This window comes from Crinia signifera, chromosome 3, assembly GCF_055691185.1.
Source record: "Crinia signifera chromosome 3, ASM5569118v1, whole genome shotgun sequence".
Lineage (NCBI taxonomy): Eukaryota > Metazoa > Chordata > Amphibia > Anura > Myobatrachidae > Crinia > Crinia signifera.
Window position 1 is genome coordinate 246,743,940 of NC_139219.1, and position 24,429 is coordinate 246,768,368.

At 43.4% G+C, this 24,429-nt stretch overlaps 1 protein-coding gene across 2 annotated transcripts in view; it reads right to left on the reverse strand.

The window, feature by feature from the left end:
- The window catches only part of SERPINI1 (serpin family I member 1), a 63,098-nt gene that overhangs the window by 24,236 nt on the left and 14,433 nt on the right, over positions 1-24,429 (reverse strand). For both annotated transcript variants that reach the window (XM_083177821.1, XM_083177822.1), the window contains exons 2-5: positions 10,138-10,400; positions 7,763-7,993; positions 5,777-5,971; positions 4,947-5,151 (exon numbers count right to left, since the gene is read on the reverse strand). In XM_083177821.1, the coding sequence (XP_083033947.1) occupies positions 4,947-5,151; positions 5,777-5,971; positions 7,763-7,993; positions 10,138-10,387 (881 nt within the window). In that variant the 5' untranslated portion in view covers positions 10,388-10,400. The remainder of the gene's footprint in view (positions 1-4,946; positions 5,152-5,776; positions 5,972-7,762; positions 7,994-10,137; positions 10,401-24,429) is intronic.

Here is a 24,429-nt window from a genome sequence, read left to right on the forward strand (position 1 = left end):
CCACCTGGCAGACCGATTATTTCGGCCCAGGATAGTATCTTTCAACCGGTCTCTCAATTTTTAGACTCCATCTTGCAGCCCCTAATACTTAAACAGGAGGGATTCATCAAAGATACCACCAGCTTTCTATTAAAACTGAAAGAGATAGAAGCAGTACCACAAGGCACTATCATGTGTGTTATTGATATCTGTAGTCTCTACACCAGTATCCCCCAAGACAGGGGACTGGAGGTGACACGGGAGTTCCTCGTTAAGTAAAACTACGACGGCTTCAATATCGACCTGTTTATTCACCTACTGTCACTTACACTGAAGAGAAACTACTTCTTGTTTGATAATGGTTTTTACCAACAGCTCAATGGCTGCTCTATGGGGAGCAACGTGTCACCCTCCTTCGCGAACATATTCATGTTCCAGGAGGAAAGGGCTATGTTTTTCAGCAATGCCGATACAGCATCCAAGGTCCTTCTGTATACCCGTTACATTGACGACCTCTTCCTCCTCTGGACGGGGGGAGAGGAGTCTTTGTTAACACTGTTTGACCTAATCAACTCCAGAGACTCCCCGATCAGAATAACTCACCAGTATTCGACACATACAGTCAACTATCTAGACGTAGAAGTCACTATCAGCGGGAATCGCCTGGTCACCGGCATCTATAACAAGCCCACCGATAAGAACACTTTGCTAAGGGCTAACAGCCATCACCCGAGATCCTTGATCAAGGGACTGCCCCGGTCTCAAATGATACGGGTAGCTAGAATTACTAGTGATGCATCGGAGCTCCCGGTACAATTGGACAGGATGGTGGCTAAATTTGCTGACAGGGGGTACAATCTCAAAGACCTAGAGACTCAGAAACAGGAAGTTTTGCGCATCCCAAGAAGCGAGTTGTTGTCCCCAAAAATCAAAGAAAAGACACATATTATCCCTTGGGTCTCGAGGTACAACACCAGTAGCCCTGTGATTCCCCGAGCCACAAGGGCCCTTTGGCCCATAGTGTCCACGGACAAGGACCTCCACTGTTTTAAGAAAACCCGCCCTATGGTTTGCTACAACAGAGGGAAGAATCTTAAGGACCATTTGGTCCACTCGGACATTTCCAATTTCAACAGAACAGAAATCCCAAAGAATTTTCTATCTCGGCAGCCAGGCTGTTACCGCTGCGTGAAATGCACCACGTGTGACCACATGATTGCGGGCAGTACCTTCTCTAATGCAGACGGCAGTAAAACCTTCAAAATCAGGCATATTCTACATTGCAGGTCATCATTTGTGGTCTATCTGATCTCATGCCCGTGCCGGCTCCAATATGTGGGCAAAACGGTAAGGACGGTACGTGAGAGAATGGCTCTACACCGTTCAGCCATCAAGAATGCCCTAGTCTCAAAAACATCTGAGCAACCGGTGGCACGGCATTTCCTGGAGGCAAAACACAGACTCCAGGACCTCAAATGTATCGTAATAGACCACGTCCCAGTCTCTAACAGGGGAGGTGACAGGGAAGGGGCACTGCTACGCTGTGAAGCCAGATGGATCCACATGTTGAACTCAGGCAGACCCAAGGGCCTTAATGAAAGACAATCTTTAAATATATTTCTTTAACACCAGGAGGATGTCCAATGAAGATTCACAAGGGACTTACACTGCAGACGGGGAAACGTCATCCTTGGATTCCCCCCAAGATACATTCCTGTTCATGTCTATTGTATCCCTTTGTGGATTACCCGCTTCTCGTCATAAGGGCGATGCACCGTGAGACCAACTGGTTCTACAAGGCTTGAGCCAGGATTTCGCAATATAGTTGGAATTGACTCCAACAAGGACTTTGTTCTTCCAACTATAGATCATTAATGCTGTAGATCTAGAGATAGTACTTATAGCCAGATGCCGCTACCAACACTGGGTGATGTTTCCTACAGGGGCTCCCCTGAACCCGGCGGACGAGGGACCCGTGGCAGGGGCCTCCTTTCTGCCGGTTACAGGGGACCACAGGGCTCTATCCTGCTTTTTCCTTAGATTGGCTCTTAGCCAGCCCAGCACATATAGATTAAGAGGTGTGTAGACCCTAACTCAGTGACCCGTTTTTATTCGCTTCTTATTCTTTTCCTTTTATCAGTCACTTATAGACACAGGTAATCTGCCCATTGTGGCAGTCATCTCACAATGTTGTTTTGTTGTTGTACATTCAACCTCCATAGCACTCACTGGTTTCCTTTGTTTACACAGAATATCACGCCCACGGGACCGACGCAGCCTCTGACGGCGGTTACCCAGGCAACGTACAATGCTAGCCTGGCCGCTGGAATCGCCTAGCAACAGAGCATACGGAAGCGCGCTGGTACACCGCGCACTCCGGACATGACGTCAGACGCCTGCTCCGGCCCCGGGGCGCGATCCTACACACTTCTGGGTGAGGTATATAAGGTATGAAGTTTTTGTTTTACAGTTGTACACCTTGAAAAAGGAGCATACTTGCTCCGAAACTTTCACTTTTGCTGAGATTAAATAATTTTTTACCAAGCCCGCTGAGTGCCGCCTCTGTCCCCGTCGACCACTATATATATATATATATATATATATATATATATATATATATATATATATATATATATATATATATATATATATATATATATATATATATATATATATATATATATATATATATATATATATATATATATATAGAGATATAGATATAGAGATATAGATATATCTGGGAAAACGTGTGATTTCCCATGTGGATGTGCAGTCACACCCTTCATGGACTTTTTGCCAATATTTTGAATGCTTTCTATAGATCTGAGTTTCCATAATGAGCAGTTCTAAACACGGACTTCAATAAAGAAACAAACAAAAAGTGTGATTCATGTAACACTAAATTGCCAAGAGCATTCTCAGCCAAGTCAGGAGAGAGTTTACTTCTAATATAAAGCAGTAGTTACAGCTGCAACTATAAATTGGAGGATAAGGCTAAATAGAAGAATATAATATAGAGCATGCCTCTATTTATCCTCTTATTGGTGCTTGCTAAGAAGTGGTCATTCGCCGTTTAGCCAGCAGCTTAACACAGTCGTGCCTGCCTGGCCAAACGACCACCCCCTCTGCCAGTAATTCCCTTCGGAAGCATGCAAACACATACCCTCACATGCGGCCGAAAGGGAAAGCAATAATTTAATGGTCACAGACCAACAAATAATTTCTCTAGCCATCGGAAAAGAAAAGTCAGTCTGAATGGACTTATTTTCTTCGGTGTCCCATGTCGAGGGGGCGGACGCTGACCTAATGTGACGTTAGCCGCCCACCATCGGCTGCATTCCCAGGGGAACGCCCAGGGTTTTCATAGGGATGCCATTAAAACGAAGGGCTTTCCCCTTCAGACACCCTCTGCCTGTCCCCTCCCTCTCCAACCTGTATGAACGCCTTAGTGACTGTATTAGTCGCCAAAGGTGTTCGTACGGTGGTCATGCACAAATATGCAGAGCTGCACCATCTGTCCCCAATGCTAATAGGCTGGGGACCGATAACTATTGAAAAAAAATAAAAAATCAGGCCCATAATTCAATGCTGCTCCTCATGAGAGGACACGACACATGATTTAATGAAACAAATAAGTAACTGTAGACTGTTGCAAGATACCAGCTAATCTGCTGCAACACCCTGTACGTGTGTGTGTATATATATATATATATTACAGGTCTGATGCTGTCAGTGAGGAGGGGCTGGGAGGAGGGGGGACGGAGGAGGAGCTCATGTTGCTGGGTATCGGAGGGACATTTGCAGCTGCCGGGCAGAGGGGGGGAAGGAGGCGGCAGACAGCATGCGGCTGAAAGGGGAAGACACCTAATCAGTGTAATGGCTGGTCTGTGTCTGTAAGTAGCAGTGGCGGAGGAGAGAACATAGTCAGCAGGTCCTCCCACTGTTTGGATCTCCTGTATGTGGGGGTGTCGCTTCTCCTTAAAGGCACACCCCTCACCCAGTTGTTTAGTTCTCCATATGGGGGCGTGGCCACTACCTGCAGGCACTCCCCTGTTCAGTTAGAGGGCACGCCTGCGGTGACATCACAGGTCCTCCGGTCGGCTTCCCCGGGGAGTATGTATTTGAAATTCATATATTAGAAGATTGGTCTTGCTCCAGCTGTAATGTATGCAGATCATGTATACGGCTGCCTGCTCCAGCTCACTCTGTGACTGTGTGTATGGCTGCGCCCAGCGTTATACACACACTCCCAGAGTGACAGATCTGGACTATTTATAGAAGAGATTACAGACTGTACAAAGAAGGGCAACTAAAATGGTGCATGGCCTACATCACAAAACGTACCCGGAAAGACTAAAATATCTTAATATGTATACTTTAGAGCAGAGAAGGTAAAGGGGGGACATGATAGAAACTTTCAAATATATTAAGGGCTTTAACAAGGTACAGGTGGGAGACATTCTTCACAGGAAGAGGAGCAACAGAACACGAGGACATGCACTGAAACTAGAGGGAGGAAGATTCAGGGGAAATGTGAGGAAGAATTACTTCACAGAAAGAGTAGTAGATAAGTGGAATAGCCTCCCATCAGAGGTGGTAGAGGCAAATACAGTAGTACAATTTAAACATGCTTGGGATAGGGATAGTGATGTCATTACAAAGAAATAAGGATCAAATATGGTTTGAGGTAACATGCTTAAAAACGGGCAGACTAGATGGGCCAAGTGGTTCTTATCTGCCGTCAAATTCTACGTTACTAGGGTGCAGTTTTTGCAAAGATCATTATAATGTAAATCGATGTTGCAGTTTCAAATTCTTTTCAGCCAATATGGAATACATATATTGTGCCGACTACTCTGTTTACACAGTAAGGTAAATAGTCGGTCTGCATAAGCAATGTAATGTTTTACATAATAATGGATTAATAATAATCAACATAAATAAAGTGTAAATATTTGTCCTACCGTGGCAGGTAAACTTCAACTTTTTGCTTTTTAACAGAGTTTGCCCACTCCTCAATTAGTGAAGCTTTGACTAAAGGCTCAAGAGTAGCGAGCGGAACCTCCTGTCTCGATAAAAGGAGCATAAGGCTGAGTTCTTCTCCTTCATATGGCAGTTCTAAGACTTGATAAACTCCGCCAGCCTCGTTTGATCCATCTGTGAACTCCCCTAGAACACAATGTTAAATCTCAGAACATATTAAAGACATTACATGTAAAGAGTAGAGATTACAATATCCAAAAACAGTTTAGAAGGTGCTTCTCTGCTGTCTTTACGTGGAAGTATAAACACAAAAACAAAGAAGAAAACAAAACCACTTAACAACCCTCTTGACACGCAGAATAATAGGGGCCTAGTTTCCACCAAATTAAAGGAAACTGCAGGAGGCAGCGCTTGGAGCAGACCCTCCTCCCTACATTGTAAACGGGACCTGGGTCACTCGACCCTGGTTACCCATTCACACTGCCCAGCAACCCAGGTAAAAACAAAAAATAAAACAAACAGTCTTATAACCCAGGTCAGATTGCTGGACCAAAATGGGAGAAGTGCCGCAGTTAGTGTCTGTGTTTGGCCTTTGCAGAGTGATTTCCCCAGCCATTCTAACCATAGGGTTTCTCAGATGTCAGATGTACATGCAGAGTGGTCCAATGCTGCATCTTCAGATGCAGCAGCAGATCACACAAGCATGTAAGAGTCGTGTATTAACACAAGATACCTCCTTCAGCATTAGTGTATTTTTGCATACTTCCTGCATCCATCTCTGTATCAGCTCCTTAATAACCATTTCACTTACCATAATAAAACTCTCCTTTTTGGTACATCATTGGGATCTGCACTTCGCTTTCATCGTCTTTAGTAAAAGAAAAAGTTCTGGTGTTCTCAGGTCTGAACTGTGATTTCCAGTTACCCTTAAAATAGATGGCATTGACCAGAACTAGCTTTGTTAGCTCTGTGAAGTCTTCAGAAGACAACAGATTGTGAATACGATCTGTTGGATAATAAAACAACAGTAAACTGCACAGCCATGTCAGGAGACGAAGAAACAAAGAACGCAAGGATTGCATACATAAAAACAGTGTTACTTTTTGGGCACCTTTTAAAACCCTATTACGGCATACCACTTTGCAACAGTTTTTGGATCCTTGTTTAGATTCATATGGATTGCTGAAGAAAATAATGGTCCATTTATAGGTTTCAACTTAAAAAAAAATATTTTAAAGAAAAGTGTAAAGTCACCATCTAGGTAACGGATGTCACAAAAACAAACAAAGAAGCATGCTAGAAGGGATGGTCAACCACATGTAGAATTACTATAGAAATAAGCAGCGAAAGTGTGTTGTTATATTAACAGTCACTCTGCCCATCTAGCTTACAAAGGTCACACGGACAAGGTCAGCAAAAGCCAGCACTGGGATGTATACATACAGTAGGTCAAACAAATTATTGCACAACAGCATATTCTTAAGAACCACATATCTATGGATATGATCACCAATCATCTACATTTACTAAATGTAGATGATTGGTAACAATATCCATAGACAAACACAAAAAGCAGGAATCTTATGGTATTTACAAATTACTTTACAGATTAAAAACCTCTGAATATTCATTATCAAAACTATATAGAATCACAGAACTGAGAGTAGAGAAGTACCACTTGCCCATCTAGTCTGCTGTAAACACACACACACATGGGTTAATTCTTGTCAGGAGCCAATTAACCTACCAGTATATTTTTGGAACATGGGAGGAAATCTGAGTACCCGGAGGATACCCACTCAAGCATGGGGAGTATATAAACCCTCCATACAGTTGGGGAATTATGCTACAGTATTACTCCATCCAAACTGCCACATTTCTCCTCCAGTCCATTGGGTAGCTATAAGAAACCATTTTACCATGTACAATGATTAGCATTAAACATCGATTTGTTATTCTTTTTAAATTTCTCCCTACAAGAAGTACATTTTTACTTTTATCCCATGTACAGCAGTGCTCCCGAAGAGAATATATCAAAACTCAGCACATTTCCCAGCCTGTATAGCTAATTCACCGACCTGCACCTCCTTTTCACAATCTGTCAAGAACCGTTTCCGCCAAGGGATCTATTTGAAATACATTCCCATCAGGGTGTCAGATGAAAGGTTAACCACTTCCTTACTACGTGACCAAAGTGGCTGAGAGGATGGTAATCCTACCCACCAGCTTCAATGCCTGGATATATATTTATAAAACAATGTGCTTGTGGTGTTGCATCCGCTAGAGATAATGTCATTAATCCATAACTGAGAAGGGCCTACATGAAAGCAGTATTTGAACAAATAAAAAGGGGCCTCAAGAATTAAAGAACAAAAATGAAAATAATGCTGGGATGTGCTTTAAAAAAGTAAATTCATACTACAGAGTGTATGTATGGAAAGACAGAGTAACCAACTTAGAGATATCTTTGCAGCAACCTAGGAATGAAGGGGCCAAATGGCCACATAATTAACATGGAGTTGCTATGGCAATCGTTATGCCACTATCTTTTTATACAGTGTATCTTTGCTTCTGCTGATTTACATGTTAACCACATTTCATAACAGGGCTGATTTGTGTGACATTCAGACAAGAACAAAAACACACTGGCAGCTGAAAAAAAAAAAAGAAACAAACACACAATGAAGAAAACCAACATAATACATAACAAAATAATGCACCTTACTGGAAATAAAAACTGCTTTAAATGTCTTAATGAAAAAAGACCCAGACACATAACAGAGTCTGATAAACATACTATTAGTGTGATTTTCCACCCACGAATTGATGTGATTTGCTACAGTTGAACCTTGACTGAAGTCTACATTTTCTACTTCTGCCTTGAAGTATTTTTTCATTAACTGGATGAACTTGTCACTGATATGAAATCCATTCTGTAAATATAGGGAGTTTGCAATGCTGAGCACATAATGTCTTTCTTGGGCTGTCATCATGCTGGAAAGATCTTTTAACAGAGAAAATTCTTCACCTTTGGAAGAAAAACAAAACAAATAAAAAAGTGAACCTGTATTATAAAGGAAGCAGACAGCAACATTTGTAAATTAGACCTCAGTGGCACCTCTGCACAGAAAAAAGCAGTTTGGGTGGATTATAAAGGAAGAAAAATGAGCATATACTAAATTACAGTGATCCAGTCACACCCAGAGCAATGTCTCTATTAAACAAGTCTATATAAGGCAGTCTTACCACTGTCCTGATGGAATACATACTATGGCCCTTACTCTGTTTCACTCGCAAAGGCAAATTCCTTCTCAAATGGACCAAACCATGTGTACTGCAGGTGGGGCAGATGTAACATGTGCAGCGAGAGTTAGATTTGGGTGGGATTTTACTTCAAAGTGAGATCTATATTGCAGTGTAAAAATAAAGCAGACAGTATTTACCCTGCACAGAAACAAAATAACTCACCCAAATCTAAATTTCTCTGCACGTTACATCTGCCCCCCTGCAGTGTACATGGCGTTGTCCATTTGAAAAGGAATTTGCCTTTGCGAGTGAGCCAGAATAAGGGCCTATATCCCTGTGGAGGAGATGCCGGTGGTGAGAAGATTGAGCCAGATATTCAAATAAGGAGAATAGCCCAGCCCCTCCAAGAGCCTGATGTTAAATTGACCAGTTAGTGGCTAACCCTAACCAATGTTGTCTAAACCGGATACGCCCACCCCTGCAGCCTATCCACCACCCTTACCCCACAACCAACCTCTACATGGGGAATTAAAGTATTTTGTATGCTGGTGTCCACTAGCTGGCTCCATACTTAGCAATTCAAGTGTTGCTCCATTTGGACAGGCAGCCCCAGGCGCTGATATTACAGTTATGTTGGTACCTTCATTTTAACAGGCTGGTATGCATGCAAAGTAATGAGTGGATGAGACAGAGGTGAGGAGAAATATTAAATAATTACCTCAAACATCAGGTTATAGGGGCAGATTCAGTTTAATTTGCAATGAACCATAATCTGCTCCTGCCCTGATGGTCAGGGTTTGTGCATTTGTGCAAACGACCTTGGAGATTTACCATGACGCTGGGCCATTCGCACCAGGGAGGGAGGGCGGCTATGGGACATGGGAATGCCTGGGTGTTTCCATGCAAATGTGGCAGGAAGTGTGCCAGGGGGGCTGTATATATGCGATCCCAAGGAGAAATCATTCGATGGTCACCGACCATCAACTGATTTCCCCTGCTGCGGGCACATGCGAGCACATGCGGGCACATGCGAGGCGATATAACACATCCCCTCGCATGGTTGTGAGAGGATACAGACGGCACTGTACTGGAATCTTTGCAGCTTGCAGAGTAAACCAGAATCAGGCCCATAATCTGTATGAATGGGAAAGCAGGCAGTAATAGTAAAATTGGGACATGAGTGATCTTAGCGGGTGGAAATCAAGGTAGTAATCGCACAAAGGACATGGAGATAGACAACGAAGGGATGGATTTTGAAAGAGACAGCTTGAAAGATTAGAGGTTTGACGAGGCTGAGCGAATGCAACATGGGAGAAGTCTTGAAGATGGAAACCAGTAATTATGGAAAATGGTGTAGGCCTGAAACAGATGGAGGTTACTGGACTGGGTTTGAAGACTAGGTCAGAACTGCAAGATTGTGAAAGCACTGGTGAGGTTTAGCGGTTTGGATTAAACTGAAGGAAAAGGGGGACCAGGTAAGGGTTGGATGTGTACTGTAGTGGGACATGAAGATTTGTCACTGTCCTTAGAGCAGTTTGTAGATGAGAGGAGTGTTCCCGAAGAGGTGGTGGAACGCATCTCTCTCTGCCACCTAATTACCCCCCTCCTCCCATTAGGCAGGGCCAGTGTTAGGATTTTTGCACCCCCCTGCAAATTATAATATTTTTGTTAGAATTACTGCCACGGTGGAGGTTACCATTAGAGATGGTGGAGCTCTCCCCCTCCAATTTAACCCCTGGCTATAAATAGATTACAGGACACTTTAATCAATGAGTGAAGCCATTTACAATGAGGTCAAAAAGGCACAATATTACAGGACATTGTCTAAATAAGACAATCTACAAGCAGCTAAGCTTTTATAATGCATATGGGAGAATGATGAGAAGAGAAAAAAAAAATCTTATCTATGTGCCAATGTAAGTTTACCATTCTTCAGTTTGTCATATCCAAGTGCATGTCGAATCTCTTTAAGACTTGATCCACGAGCACCGAGTTCTACCATCCCTACCGCAATAGCAATGCTCAGAGGAGAAAAGAAAATGTTCTCGTCTTCCTTTGTAGCTCTCAGTTCATGGTAAACCTTGACTGAGAACTCTGTGATGGTGTCATCATGGACATTGGAAGCCAGCACTGCTGCCTGCACAGCTATTACCGAGAGGAAGCTGAAGAGAAGCATGGTTAAATGTAATCTAAAAAGACAAAAAGGAAAGAGCATGGAATTACATGTATGTACAGTGCAAGGAACAAACAAATGCACATATATCTTAAAGATTGGTTAACAGTGGCCTAGGAAACATCAACTGAATCCCATTTGGCTGTCTTTGCTTGACCTGGATACTGTAATGCTTGCCTCTTCACTGGACTAATGGGCAAGTTCTATCATGGATAAATTAATCTAAGTCGGATATTTTTTTTGTGCACTTTGGCATTGATGCACTTTATTCATGAAATTTTTGAGCAGAATTGGTGGTGTGCTGGTTATATATGCTGACTTTTCGGGTGCCATATTCTCAGCTATTGATTATTAAGGACCGGGCACCCACAATTTATCATTACATCTGTGCGTTCCAACATTGCATTTTACATTGTTCTCACTGGGCTTCATCACTGGAGAAATTGATGTAAAGCCTAAGAGTGATGTCCAGCTACAAATGGGTGGGGTGATTAGCACACAGTGTAACCAGACCCCTGTTGGGAGTCTCTACATTGGGATGCCACTGTCAGTCAGTAGATAGATACGCTGTGGCAGCCAGCCCTTATTTCCCTTTCCCACTATCCTCCTCTCCGTTAGCCACCAATGTGCATAATAATAGACACTAACGGCATGTAACATTTTAAACCCAGTGTCATGGAGCATAGGTAACCACTTTGAAGGCACTAAGTCTTAAAAAAAAAAAAAAAAAAAATATATATATATATATATATATATATATATATATATATATATATATATATATATATATATATATATATATATATATATATATATATATATATATATATATATATATATATATATATATATATATATATATATATATATATATATATATATATATATATATATATATATATATATATATATATATATATATAGTGTGAACGGGACAAGGGTCGCTCTGCATAGCAACCCGGAGTGAGCCAGGATCAACCCTTCTTTTAACCCAGATAGGAATCCAGGGTTCCTGTACCCAGTAATTTTTGGAAGGCCCTTTCACACGAGTCAGGGCCGGGTTATTTGTGTGATGTGAAAGGGGTATAACTTTCCAGAATTTTACCCCAACCCTCTATACAAAACAGCTGTAACTCTGTTAGAGTTCCCATGAACTGCTCGCTTCAGGTTCTCACTGTTTCAATTGGACTAAGGTCAGGACTTGGCCATTCCAAAACTTTAAATGTGTTCTTCTAAAACCATTCCTTGGTCGAATGACTTGTGTGCTTTGGATCAGTGTATGCTTCATGACCCACGTTCTCTTCCGATGAAGCTTGTTTGTTGGATTGTCTCTTTATCTACTTTTGGGACAACTTTCAGCAGAAATATACCAAATGTTTGTAGGGTTCACATCCAAAGATTAAGTGAACCCGCAAGAAGGTGCAGCATTATTTTCACTATACTATTTTTTGTTTAATCTTCTCTCCAAGAATACCTTTGTACATTTTTTTAAGCTGTTTTGGGATATAATTCAACAAAAGGTGAGTGAGTTGTTTAACCATATACCGTAACATTGTAAGCCCTATTCTGTACTCTGCTTTAGTTAGTGATTTGGGGGATCTACATGGATGGCACATAGCAATACTTTGCAACTAATATCACAGTGTAGACTTGCTGGTCAATTAAGCCAGAAAAGAGATCTTGGTAAACTGCATCTCCCGACAGAAAATGCTTTTGTAAACTACTGTATCTCCTTGCACTAGTCTTGGTAACCTGTATTTACCAACTTAAGCTCTGCCAAGACCTCAATCCTGCCATGTTAATGTTGAGGTTAGCCCTGCATTTGGCTTGAAAACACAAATAATTGTTAGTACATTCAACATAAAAAAGGTCATTCACTTCAGAGGTTGGCTATTCATACATACATTGCATTTCGGCATATGAAACCTGTGAAAGTCGAGTTGCATACACGCCATTTTACGATAGTATGGCCGCCATTTTGGTTCGCAGAGTTGCGCAAAATAAAGTTTCCATACCCGAGTCTGTGTGACAAAGTGGACCAGAAGAGTAGCCATACTATTACACATAAATTCATAAGAACATACTGACACTAAATAAAATATAGTTAAAGGTTTAGAACGCCACACATAGCTTAGTTAGCATTGCATACATCTGTCTGTATAGTGTTTAGTACCGTTCCGTTTCTTATGCGCAGTATTCCGGTCATTGCGAATATTTCGCAATACATACGGCCCGATAGTTATGGACATAATCCATTTTCCCAGGACAGTTTCTGTTGAAAAAGGTATAACAAAGGAATCCAGATGTAACCGGTTTCTACTGCTATTTACGACCCCTGACGACGAAACCAACAAACAAAGAACTCCAAAAGTTCACTCCCCTGCACCTATTCAAACCAGGTGCATCATTTTACCCCCAATCACAGAGAACCTGACATACGACCCCCGACCAATAGGAATGGCCTTTGACCTCCCCCTTCTGACCCTATAAGATAGGTGACCCAGGGCGGCCTTGGTCACTTCGGCACATCTTCCTTTCCCTGACCTTCGACCGGGCTATAGTTCAACCCTGAACGATAGCGAGCTCTGACCGGACTGCGCTGCGCATATTTGATGAGGAGACGGTAAACGGTTGCATTCACGGTATTTATTCTCATTGTATTATTGTTGGCTGATTGTATCCTGTATCTGTATTTTCTTCCCCTAGTAGAGCCTGTTTATTATACCCATTGTTAGACTTTGTATCACTTGTTATATCTGTATTTTGTTTTCCTGTAACCCCCTGTTGTCCGTTAGGGACTTAAATACATCTTTTTACGGAGTTCCTATCTCCTTACTTCTATACCGTGGTTGTGTCTGTTTATTCGCATAGCGATAAGTATATTACGGACACTGTCCTTAAAGGTATATTCGCAGATTAGAGTCTGAGTACTGCGAAAGGATCTCTTAATATAGTACTGGTTCTATGGTGTACAATACACAATAAAGGTACGCTACGCTGCGCTACGCTTTGTTCGCACGTAGCTAGGTATAAAGGGTACGCTGGTTATGGACATAATACGTAACCTGCGCTTTTCACTTATTGTTTCTTTGGTCATATTTAATCGCCATTAACAATTGGGGGCATCGTCCGTCCGTTACACATTCTGGAGCTCAGTACCAGGCGCGCGGCCTGACCTATACCAGCAAAAGGGTGGAAGTATTTATTATCCATTGCTGGATAGGTCAGGTCCGCGGCAGTGCGGGGTTCGAGAAGTGCTAGCGTTGAACCCGAAGTACAATAAGTGAAACATAAAGCCACGTGTTTTAAAGTATATATTAAGTGTTTAGTAAACTGTACTTCTGCCTGCCACAAGTAGTTTAACGGGGTATAGTGTCTTGAGTTGCTTGTTTATTACAGTATATGTGCCACGTGCGATAAAGCTCGCACACGTGGAGACAAAGGCCTGTGTATTATAGTACATAGAGGATCCCCTCTGTGCAAAACTATAACTTTTAGTGTTAGTTACTGCAGGGCCAGGGACTCCGCCACGTGGCGATAAGTTCTGGGCCTTTTACAGTAACGTAAAGCGTCTATTGTGTATTACGCAAGGTGCGCGCGCACGTGCCCATATCGGGAAATTTTCGCATCTTTGTACGTGATTTACGGATTAAGTGCGGGATTTATTTCGCATCTTAATACGTAACTTTCGGACGAAGTTAAGGGATTTATTCCACATTTAGGCGCAATTACTGCATATAGCGAAACTCGAGCGCAACCTTGCAAATACACTATAGAACACGTGGGTGGCCGATTCATCGGCGGCCTGTGAACAGGTTTAACAAAACACACGTACACACGTGGCTGTTCACTGGCACTGCACATGCAGCACACATAGGAACGCAAAGGTGAACAGTATTGAATCACTAGCTTTATTTAAAACAGTATAGTAATATACTGTGGATAAGGCGGTGATTAATAAGAGAAAATAATTTTTTTTTCTTTTTGTTCATTTTCTCATAAACAAGCAACACAAGCATTATTTTAATAGATTCCTATAGCTATTTAAAAGGGATTTATACCTGCATAAGTACCTAGTGAGAAGCTACCAGCCTGGGAAGATTTTTCTGTACAGAAATATTTCAAATATAAGCATAAGACCAAGGTGTAACTAGCGCCCAGTGTGAAACAAAACTGAGGCGAACGGGTGTGTGACGGCACGACTCAAGCGCAGTGTAGTCCAGTGTAGGACAGTCCAGGTAGGACAAGGTGTACGTGACGACGTGCCCATAGGAACTGCCCCTTCAGTGGAACTACCTATTTTGATCCACTAGGAGGGTACAAGAAGCTACATCGGAACCCAGTGATCCGATTAGCTGATTTAGGAAATCCAGTTTTTGGGGGTACAGGAAAACAAGTTTGTCGTACCCTGGAAAAATTAGGCCGCACCTTGCAAGTTGACTAGAAGTTCGCTGCTAGTTGAAAGACTTGGTGATTGAGTACATTACCTCGCATAGTGGGCTTCACGCTTGATTGCGGAATAGTGCCATTTTGTGGAGAAGTGAGTGGTTGGGGAGCTCTCAGACAAGTAATAACCCACCGGTATCTACTAGCTGTGAACGTTTATTCCTGTAATTATGGGTAATAACGGGTCACACAGTGATAACATGCCAGTTAGGGAGGAAGCGAGTCGACCCAAAGGATCGGCGGCTTTCATTATGTGCTGTAAGCACGGTGAACGAGCAGTTGTTTACCAAAAGAAATGGAGAAAAATGACACAAGGCAGCAAGTTAGAATTTCCCAGTGTTGGTAGCTTCGATCCAGAAATCTTATCGGCAGTAAAAGATGAAATATGTCTACTCTCCAGTCGTAAGAAGAGAGTGAAGCACATAGAAATTCTTAAATTGTGGCAGAAGGAAGGACAGGAACAATGGGGAATCAAATGTCTGGCAGTGCCAGATACAATCAGCCACAATAAAAATGCAACCGTAGCCGCAACAGCTCCCCCACCCCCATATGTGCCGAAGGGGTTAATGACTGATAAGCAAAACCTGAGTAATAATGTAACCGTTGCTAACTTGTACCCTGTCTTATCCCCTTATAAGGAAACCCGAGAGGAAAACGAGCAGCTGTTGGCACTGGCCGTCTCCCATGCAATTAACATGATTGAAGGAAAGGCTGAACCAGCAAAACCTGCTGCTGGGGCCCCTGCACAGGGAGAGGAGACGGCTAATGCCAACAGCATAGTCATGGACTCAGGTAAGATAGCACCACACAGTGCAGACACAGATGACTCCCAAGCAGGTCCCAGTAATGCGGATGTGGTACAAACATACCCTGTACGCACTCTGGAGGTTCCCTATGGTAAGGCAGACAGAGAGGGTGTGATACCTACCAGGAAGATGACCATGCTAAACCCATGGACACGGTTAGAGCTGCGGTCCATCATTACAGATTTCCCTGATCCTAGGAAAGATCTGGCTCTGAGCCGGAAATTTGTAAGGGATCTGGGAAACTATGATGAGCCCACCAACAAGGATTGGAGAATCATGTTGAGGGCCTGTCTCCCCACTCACATAGACATCCCGAAATTCATTCAGGATAGTGGATTGAAAGTGGACAAGGAGATAAATGATGAGATCAACCAGGAAAATATACGCCTAATCAACTTGCAGTTGGGAGTGTATTTTCCTGCAGCAGTGGAATATAGCAAGATATTCACTATCAAACAAAAAGATGGTGAATTAGCTAGCGAATATTTCAACCGGGGTTTGCTGGCGGTATCAAGATACACTGGTGTCTCTGAGCCTAAGGACGACACTCACCTGAGGGAGATGATTGTCTCTGTGCTGGTGGAAGGGCTTAGAGAAAACCTGAGAGCCAGAGTCCAAACTTCTTTTCCAAATTGGCGTGGAATGACAGTAGATGCCCTACGGGAATCTGCTGTAGACCACGACCGTAACATCAAGAAGCACAGAGAACTGCAAACTGATAAACTGATGATGGTTAGCATCCAAGCTTTTACAAATGCCCCAAATAAAGCTGCATACCAACGAAACACCAGGGACACAGGTAGAAAGCAAATTATCTGTTACAACTGCAATAAGGAAGGACACTACTCAGCACAATGTAGGTCAGGAAACCCCAGGAGTCACAGAACACATAAGCGAGACTGGGAATCTCACCAGGGTGAGACACGGAGATACCCAACCCCTAGACAATGGGAGGAGACAGACAGGTCACGCAACATGCCTCCTCCCCATCTGATGGCTGACACTGTACTAAGGGCAACCCAGGTAAGACAATAGGAAACAGGTCATACCTGTATCCTACAGCCAGTTAGATTGACACAACACCTTAGAGAGGAACCTCAGGTGAAGGTTGATATAGCTGGAGTAAGGCAAACCTTTTTGGTTGATACAGGGGCGGCCAGATCTGTTCTCAACACTCCCCTTCACTTGGGTTTCACTGACCAATCAGTAGCAGCAATTGGGGTAACAGGAAAAATACAACATTACCCACTGACGAAACCAGCGGAGGTTACAATCGGGCCTCTGCATACCAAACATTCTTTCCTGTTGGCTGCAGCGGCCCCGACTAACCTCCTGGGTAGAGATTTACTATGTAAAATGGGATGTGTCATCTATTGCACCCCTGATGGGGTATTTCTGGACACTCCTAGAAATCTTACACAAGAAGTGCAAGATATGCTGGATAGTCCTCAGAGGCTAATGTTGTATTCCACTGTTGTAGAGTCAAATCCATCTAGGGTAGCTGAAATTACAGCACAAATCCCTTTGGACTAAAGATGGACAGGATGCTGGGCTGACGGCAAATGTAGCTCCAGTAGAGATCCGCTTAAAAGAAGGCAGGATAGCTCCAAAAATACCGCAATACCCTTTAAAACCTGAAGTTGAGCTAGGAGTATACCCAGTGATCCAACGATTGCTCCAACAGGAAATCCTAGTTAGAACTTCCAGCGCGGCCAATAGTCCCATCTTTCCTGTGAAAAAGAGCGGGGGGAGGGGCTACAGACTAGTGCAGGATTTAAGAGGGGTAAACAAAATAGTTGAGAGCCAATTCCCCGTAGTGCCAAACCCAGCTGTCATCCTAATGCAAATACCACCTCACTGTACCCATTTCACAGTCATTGACTTGTGTTCTGTGTTTTTCTCTGTCCCTTTGCACCCTGACAGCCAGTATCTGTTCGCCTTTACCTACAGAGGAGTACAGTATACCTGGACACGACTCCCCCAGGGATTCATAGACAGCCCCAGCATCTTCTCCCAGGCCTTGCATGATTGTTTGCAATCCTTTCAACCCATGAGTTGTTCGATACTTATACAATATGTCGATGACTTATTGTTGTGTTCTGAGTCACTGGAGTCATCAGTGGATGACACTAGACAGCTGCTGATGCATCTCTCAGAGACAGGACATAAAGTATCAAAGGATAAGCTACAATTATGCCAGACCAGGGTTAAGTATCTGGGCCACTGCCTTACCCAAGGGCTGAGACACCTCACCGACGACCGAATCCAAGCGATTCGAAACATGGCACTGCCACAGACCCAGCACCAGATCCGTACGTTCCTAGGCATGTGTGGATACTGTCGCAATTGGATCCCAGGATTCTCTATTCTGGCATTGCCACTACAAGAGATGGTTTCCTCAACTAAGCCAGACCGGGTCTCTCACACTGAGGAATCTGAGCTGGCTTTCGAGGAACTAAAGGTGAGCCTGACAAAGGCCCCAGCACTGGGAATGCCAGATTATGGGAAACCCTTTGAACTGTACGGAACGGAATCAGCTGGGTGTGCGGCAGGAGTACTTGTCCAAAAACATGGTGATGCCAACCGACCAGTAGCGTACTACAGTGGCCAGCAGGACACAGTAGCACGCTCACTCCCAACTTGCTTACGAAGTGTGGCCGCAATAGCACAACTAGTAAAGAGTGAGGACGTGGTGTTGGGACACGATTTAACTGTTCATGCTCCCCATGCTGTCTCTGCCCTCCTAAATTCTGCCCAAACACGTCATGTGTCCTCAGCACGGTTCACCAAGTGGGAACTGGCGCTGATGGCCCCAGTAAATATTACCATCAAAAGATGCAACACACTAAACCCAGCCACATTCCTTCCTCATGTGCCCTCCAAGGCACAAAGGGTGGAGGGCGATGGGAATGTTGCTGAAAATGGTAAAGCAGAGTTTAGTGAGGGTGAGGACAAACATGATTGCATGACCTACCTGAATCAGACCTTTACAGGACGTCCTGACATAAGCGACAGCCCATTAAGTGAGGTAGACATAACCTTATTCACTGATGGTAGCTGTCAGACAGACGGAGACGGGAGAGCTGTGCACAGGCTACGCGGTAGTAGATGGAGAAGGTATTGTGGAAGCTGAACCCTTGGGACCACCTCACTCAGCACAAATAGCGGAGCTGGTGGCACTGACCAGAGCATGTGAACTGGCCAAAGGAAAATCAGTTAACATATATACCGACTCCAGATATGCTTTCGGAGTTGTACATGATTTTGGAGCCCTATGGCGCCTCCGAAATTTCATGACGGCGGCTGGCACACCAGTGGCGCATGCGACATACATCAGGAGACTTCTGGGAGCTATCCAGCTTCCAGACAGAGTGGCTGTTATCAAGTGCAAAGCTCATACATCAGAGAAGGACCCGGTGTCACTTGGTAACAGCCGCGCTGATGAGGCAGCGAAAAGGGCCGCATGCCCTGTAAATATTTTCACCCATCCTACAAACCTTTGTACACTGAACATGGTATCCACATCCAAACTGATAGACATGCAGAATTTGTGTTCCCCACAGGAAAGAGCAGTATGGAAGTCGAAGGGATGTGGCCAAGAGTCCACCGGACTTTGGAGAGATGGACACGGGAAACCAGTGGCCCCCAGAGCATACCTTCCTAGTCTAGCCGAGGCGGCCCGTGGGCTGACACATCTTGGGAAGGAAGGTATGTGCAAGCTGGTAAAGGCCTACTGGTGTGCACCAGGGTTCGCTTCTCAAGCAGGTAGAGTGGCAATGTCATGCCTCCCCTGTTTGAGGAAGAACATTGGAAAAGCCATCCCAACAGAGCCATCCCACATCCCTCCTACAGAAGGCCCTTTCCAGGTAATACAAATCGACTTCATACAGTTACCACCCTGTAGAAATTTGAAATATGTATTAGTATGTGTTGACATGTTTTCCAGCTGGGTGGAGGCTTTCCCCGCTGCCTCCAACACTGCTACCTTTACAGCAAAGAAAATATGTCAGGAGTTTGTCTGTAGATACGGTATCCCAAAGGTCATTGAGAGTGACAGAGGCACTCATTTCACAGGAGAGGTCTTCCAAATCATGTGTAAACTCCTGGGGATTAATAGTAAACTTCATACTCCATATCGTCCCCAGGCGAGCGCCAAAGTTGAGAGAATGAATGGTACTATTAAGAACAAATTGGGTAAAGTTATGGCTGAAACAGGGTTGTTATGGCCAGAGGCACTGCCTATTGTGCTGTATAGCATTTGGACCACTCCCAGGGCTCCGCTCAACTTGTCCCCCTTCGAGATATTGTTTGGTCGGCAGCCACACGTCATGATAGACCCACAGGATGATCTCAAATGTAACAATGAGCTAACTGTACAGTATATCCTAAAGCTAAACAAACAACAAAAGGAGCTGAATTTATTAACACCTGATATGCCTATCGAGAATTGTCATAATCTTAAACCAGGAGACTTTGTTATGATCCGAAATTTTTTACGCTCAGGTTGTTTGATAGACCGTTGGGAAGGACCGTACCAAGTTTTGTTGACCAGCACTACATCAATTAAAGTCGCAGAGAGAGAGACTTGGATACATTCGTCCCACTGCAAGAAAGCCAGTAACCCAGAGTTCCCGAGTGCAGAGAGCGAAAGAGAAGAAGTGTCGCTAGAAGCATTGCTCCGGGAAGACTGAAAGGCAGCCAAGGTCGAGCAACCTGAGCGAGAAAAGGTCCAAGAGCAGAGCAAATAAAAGTATCCTGGGTAGAGATGATGGAAGGACTCCAAGCAACAGGTTCACAGTTGTACATCTATTTCTTTGTTTTCTTCCTGTTTCCTCTTCCTCATTCAAGGATACTCGGTGGCTGCCACATTCTAGAGCGATCGGAGCGGAGTTCTGACAGTGTAATAATGGACCCCGATATGGGTGAAGTAGAATCCCAAAATCAGCTTGATACTTTACCCATAACAGGAGAAGGTAAAAGGTATGAGGAAAACGTAGTTCAAGGGCTATGTGATGGGTTATTGTCTGGAGAGTACTGTGTCTGTAGATATTGTCAACCGAAAATGGAAGAAGAATGCATCCAGCGATGTCAGTCGACAAGTAAGGCAACTACTGGCCGACATCCCTTGAGTGATTACCACTCACTAGTGGGTAAGGTCTTAAACCAAACAGAATGCTGGGTGTGTTCACAAGTGCTACATAAAAGGAGTAGTGTAGGCCTAGTCCCATACCCGCTTAATATTTCAGAGATAAGCGTATTAAATAAAGGGAGGCCACTGGATAAGAGATACCTGTATACCAGGTCCCCTAGTCTTAGATTACACCCATCCCAAGTGGATAAGTCCCTGGTATGTATGAACTTCTCGAGTTCCAGAACGATTGGTACTTGGGAAGTGACATGGCACAACCAGACAATAACTTACTCCCAGCGTCCAGATGGAGAGCCCATTGATAAGGAATTATTGTTAAAGATCCGAACCAGTGGGAGACACTATAAATATGTCTACACGGTGAAGAAAAGTAAATTGATGGCCGGCAGAGTATCAGCCGGCTACTGTAATATGACCCTACAGCCAGAAACCTGTGAGGAACAAGTCAGGGAGCAGGGGACAGGAATGTTCTTATGGATAATGTGTGATAAAATCATGAAATACTCTGTCCCTTATTTCCTCCCTGACGACGTTTATTATATTTGTGGTAGAAGGGCGTACAAATGGCTCTCCATGAACTACGTTGGAATTTGTTATCTAGGTAGAGTGTTACCGGAAGTGATGACCCTCACACATGATGAGATGGTGAGCATACACAGAGGTATACCTCCTCCTTACACTCATACCCACTATGATCAAATCCACAAAAGGGATTTAACAATCAAGAAAGAACCTCTAGCTTCTGAAATGATACACGAGTCGTTCGGTATCCAACTCCTCATCGCATTAGATATCACCCATACCGCCAGAGGAGTCATAAATTTTAAATATATACAAGCATTAGCCAGCTTGGTAGATAACATCACTGAGATTTATGATGACACTTTTAGATACACTGGGAAGGAGTTACAAGCGTATAAACGAGAGCTAGTCCAACATCGGATGGTGTTTAACTATCTGACAGCTATGACAGGAGGATATTGTGTCACCCTCTCTACACAGTTTGGGGTGAAATGTTGTACATATATCACCAACAATACTGAAGACCCAGAAGAAATCATCGATCATCGGATGGATGAGATTCTTCAGCTTAAATGGGAATTTAGAAGGGAACACAATATCAGCCTGGCAGAAATAGGTAACAAAGTCAGCGAATGGACCTCATGGTTGAATCCCATGCACTGGTTCTCCGGTTTAGGAGAATGGGCGCAGGGAATCTGGGTGCAGGGAATCATAGCTAACATAGGAAAACTCCTTCTCTGTATCGGTGGTGCCATCATAGTCTTTGTGCTACTGTTCAAATGTTTAAAGGTGGTGACCCGGGGAAAGACAAAACGTACAGAAATCATGAGTGTAAGAACGAGAGATGCAGAGGAAGACCAGGGTTTGGTATATGACCCTAGAATCGAAACCACCTCCCTTTAAAGAAACCATATTTGTGAGCGTGTATATGTTGTAACCTCCCTTGTTTTTATTTTTATCCCAAAAATTGTACATTATCCTTCGTCACCCTGAGTAGATTGTTCGATAAATGCGGCCCATCGTTTATCCATGATCCTGGATCGGCCAAAGAGCAGATGGTTTACTCCCCTTATATGTTCAATTCACGGATCCCAATTTCTCTGTTAGGATTATGAATTTCTGTATTGTTGTCTAAAATGTTTTGTATTGTAACAGTTTTATATTTACTGTTAAAGGGTGGACTGTGAAAGTCGAGTTGCATACACGCCATTTTACGATAGTATGGCCGCCATTTTGGTTCGCAGAGTTGCGCAAAATAAAGTTTCCATACAAGAGTCTGTGTGACAAAGTGGACCAGGAGTAGCCATACTATTACACATAAATTCATAAGAACATACTGACACTAAATAAAATATAGTTAAAGGTTTAGAACGCCACACATAGCTTAGTTAGCATTGCATACATCTGTCTGTATAGTGTTTAGTACCGTTCCGTTTCTTATGCGCAGTATTCCGGTCATTGCGAATATTTCGCAATACATACGGCCCGATAGTTATGGACATAATCCATATTCCCAGGACAGTTTCTGTTGAAAAAGGTATAACAAAGGAATCCAGATGTAACCGGTTTCTACTGCTATTTACGACCCCTGACGACGAAACCAACAAACAAAGAACTCCAAAAGTTCACTCCCCTGCACCTATTCAAACCAGGTGCATCATTTTACCCCCACAGAGAACCTGACATACGACCCCCGACCAATAGGAATGGCCTTTGACCTCCCCCTTCTGACCCTATAAGATAGGTGACCCAGGGCGGCCTTGGTCACTTCGGCACATCTTCCTTTCCCTGACCTTCGACCGGGCTATAGTTCAACCCTGAACGATAGCGAGCTCTGACCGGACTGCGCTGCGCATATTTGATGAGGAGACGGTAAACGGTTGCATTCACGGTATTTATTCTCATTGTATTGTTGGCTGATTGTATCCTGTATCTGTATTTTCTTCCCCTAGTAGAGCCTGTTTATTATACCCATTGTTAGACTTTGTATCACTTGTTATATCTGTATTTTGTTTTCCTGTAACCCCCTGTTGTCCGTTAGGGACTTAAATACATCTTTTTACGGAGTTCCTATCTCCTTACTTCTATACCGTGGTTGTGTCTGTTTATTCGCATAGCGATAAGTATATTACGGACACTGTCCTTAAAGGTATATTCGCAGATTAGAGTCTGAGTACTGCGAAAGGATCTCTTAATATAGTACTGGTTCTATGGTGTACAATACACAATAAAGGTACGCTACAATGCGCTACGCTTTGTTCGCACGTAGCTAGGTATAAAGGGTACGCTGGTTACGGACATAATACGTAACCTGCGCTTTTCACTTATTGTTTCTTTGGTCATATTTAATCGCCATTAACAAACCTGACTTGAGTCAGCTATGCAAATTCACGCATTGGGCATGGATCAGCATGGATTGCTAATCTTAGAAAATGCAGTTGACTAATACAAGTAGTTAGCCCTGCCCCAAAAGAAAGCAAAAAGCACACAATGCAAATGAATTGCTTATCACGTTCCACACACCCAGAAAACACCAGGTTTCCGCCTCCAATTTTATAGTCAGTGGAAGGAGCCTACCATGTATCAGATTATCCCTAATATCCCACATTGAAAAATGTAATTTATACAGTACAATGGCAATAGGGAAATAACAGTACTGTTGCTATGGGTCACTATTGAAGATTGTCAGCAGGTGCCACAGTTACAAAGTGTCTTCAAGATTAACGATGTCCTAATCATCAGAATATTAGCCAAATGCCATTGTATTAGAATAGATCCTCAATTCTGTCACAAAAGGACGGAGAGGGCCGAAGTGGAACAGAGTGCTTCTTGACTATAAGAAGCACCAACAAGTTTAACCAAGGACATGACAAAAGTGGAGGAAGGGCAAAGAGCATGGCAGCAGGAAAATCATGGGTAACATTGGGGCAGATGTATTAAGCCCGGCGAAGAGATAAACTGGAAGGAGATAACGCACCAGCTAATCAGCTGTGTTTGAAGTATGACAGTTGGGAATTGATTGGCTGGTCCTTTATCTCCTTCCACTTTATCTCTTTGCTAGGCTTAATACATCTGCCCCATTATCACCAGCCCTATTTTTTTGAGCCATGAAGATTCCATTA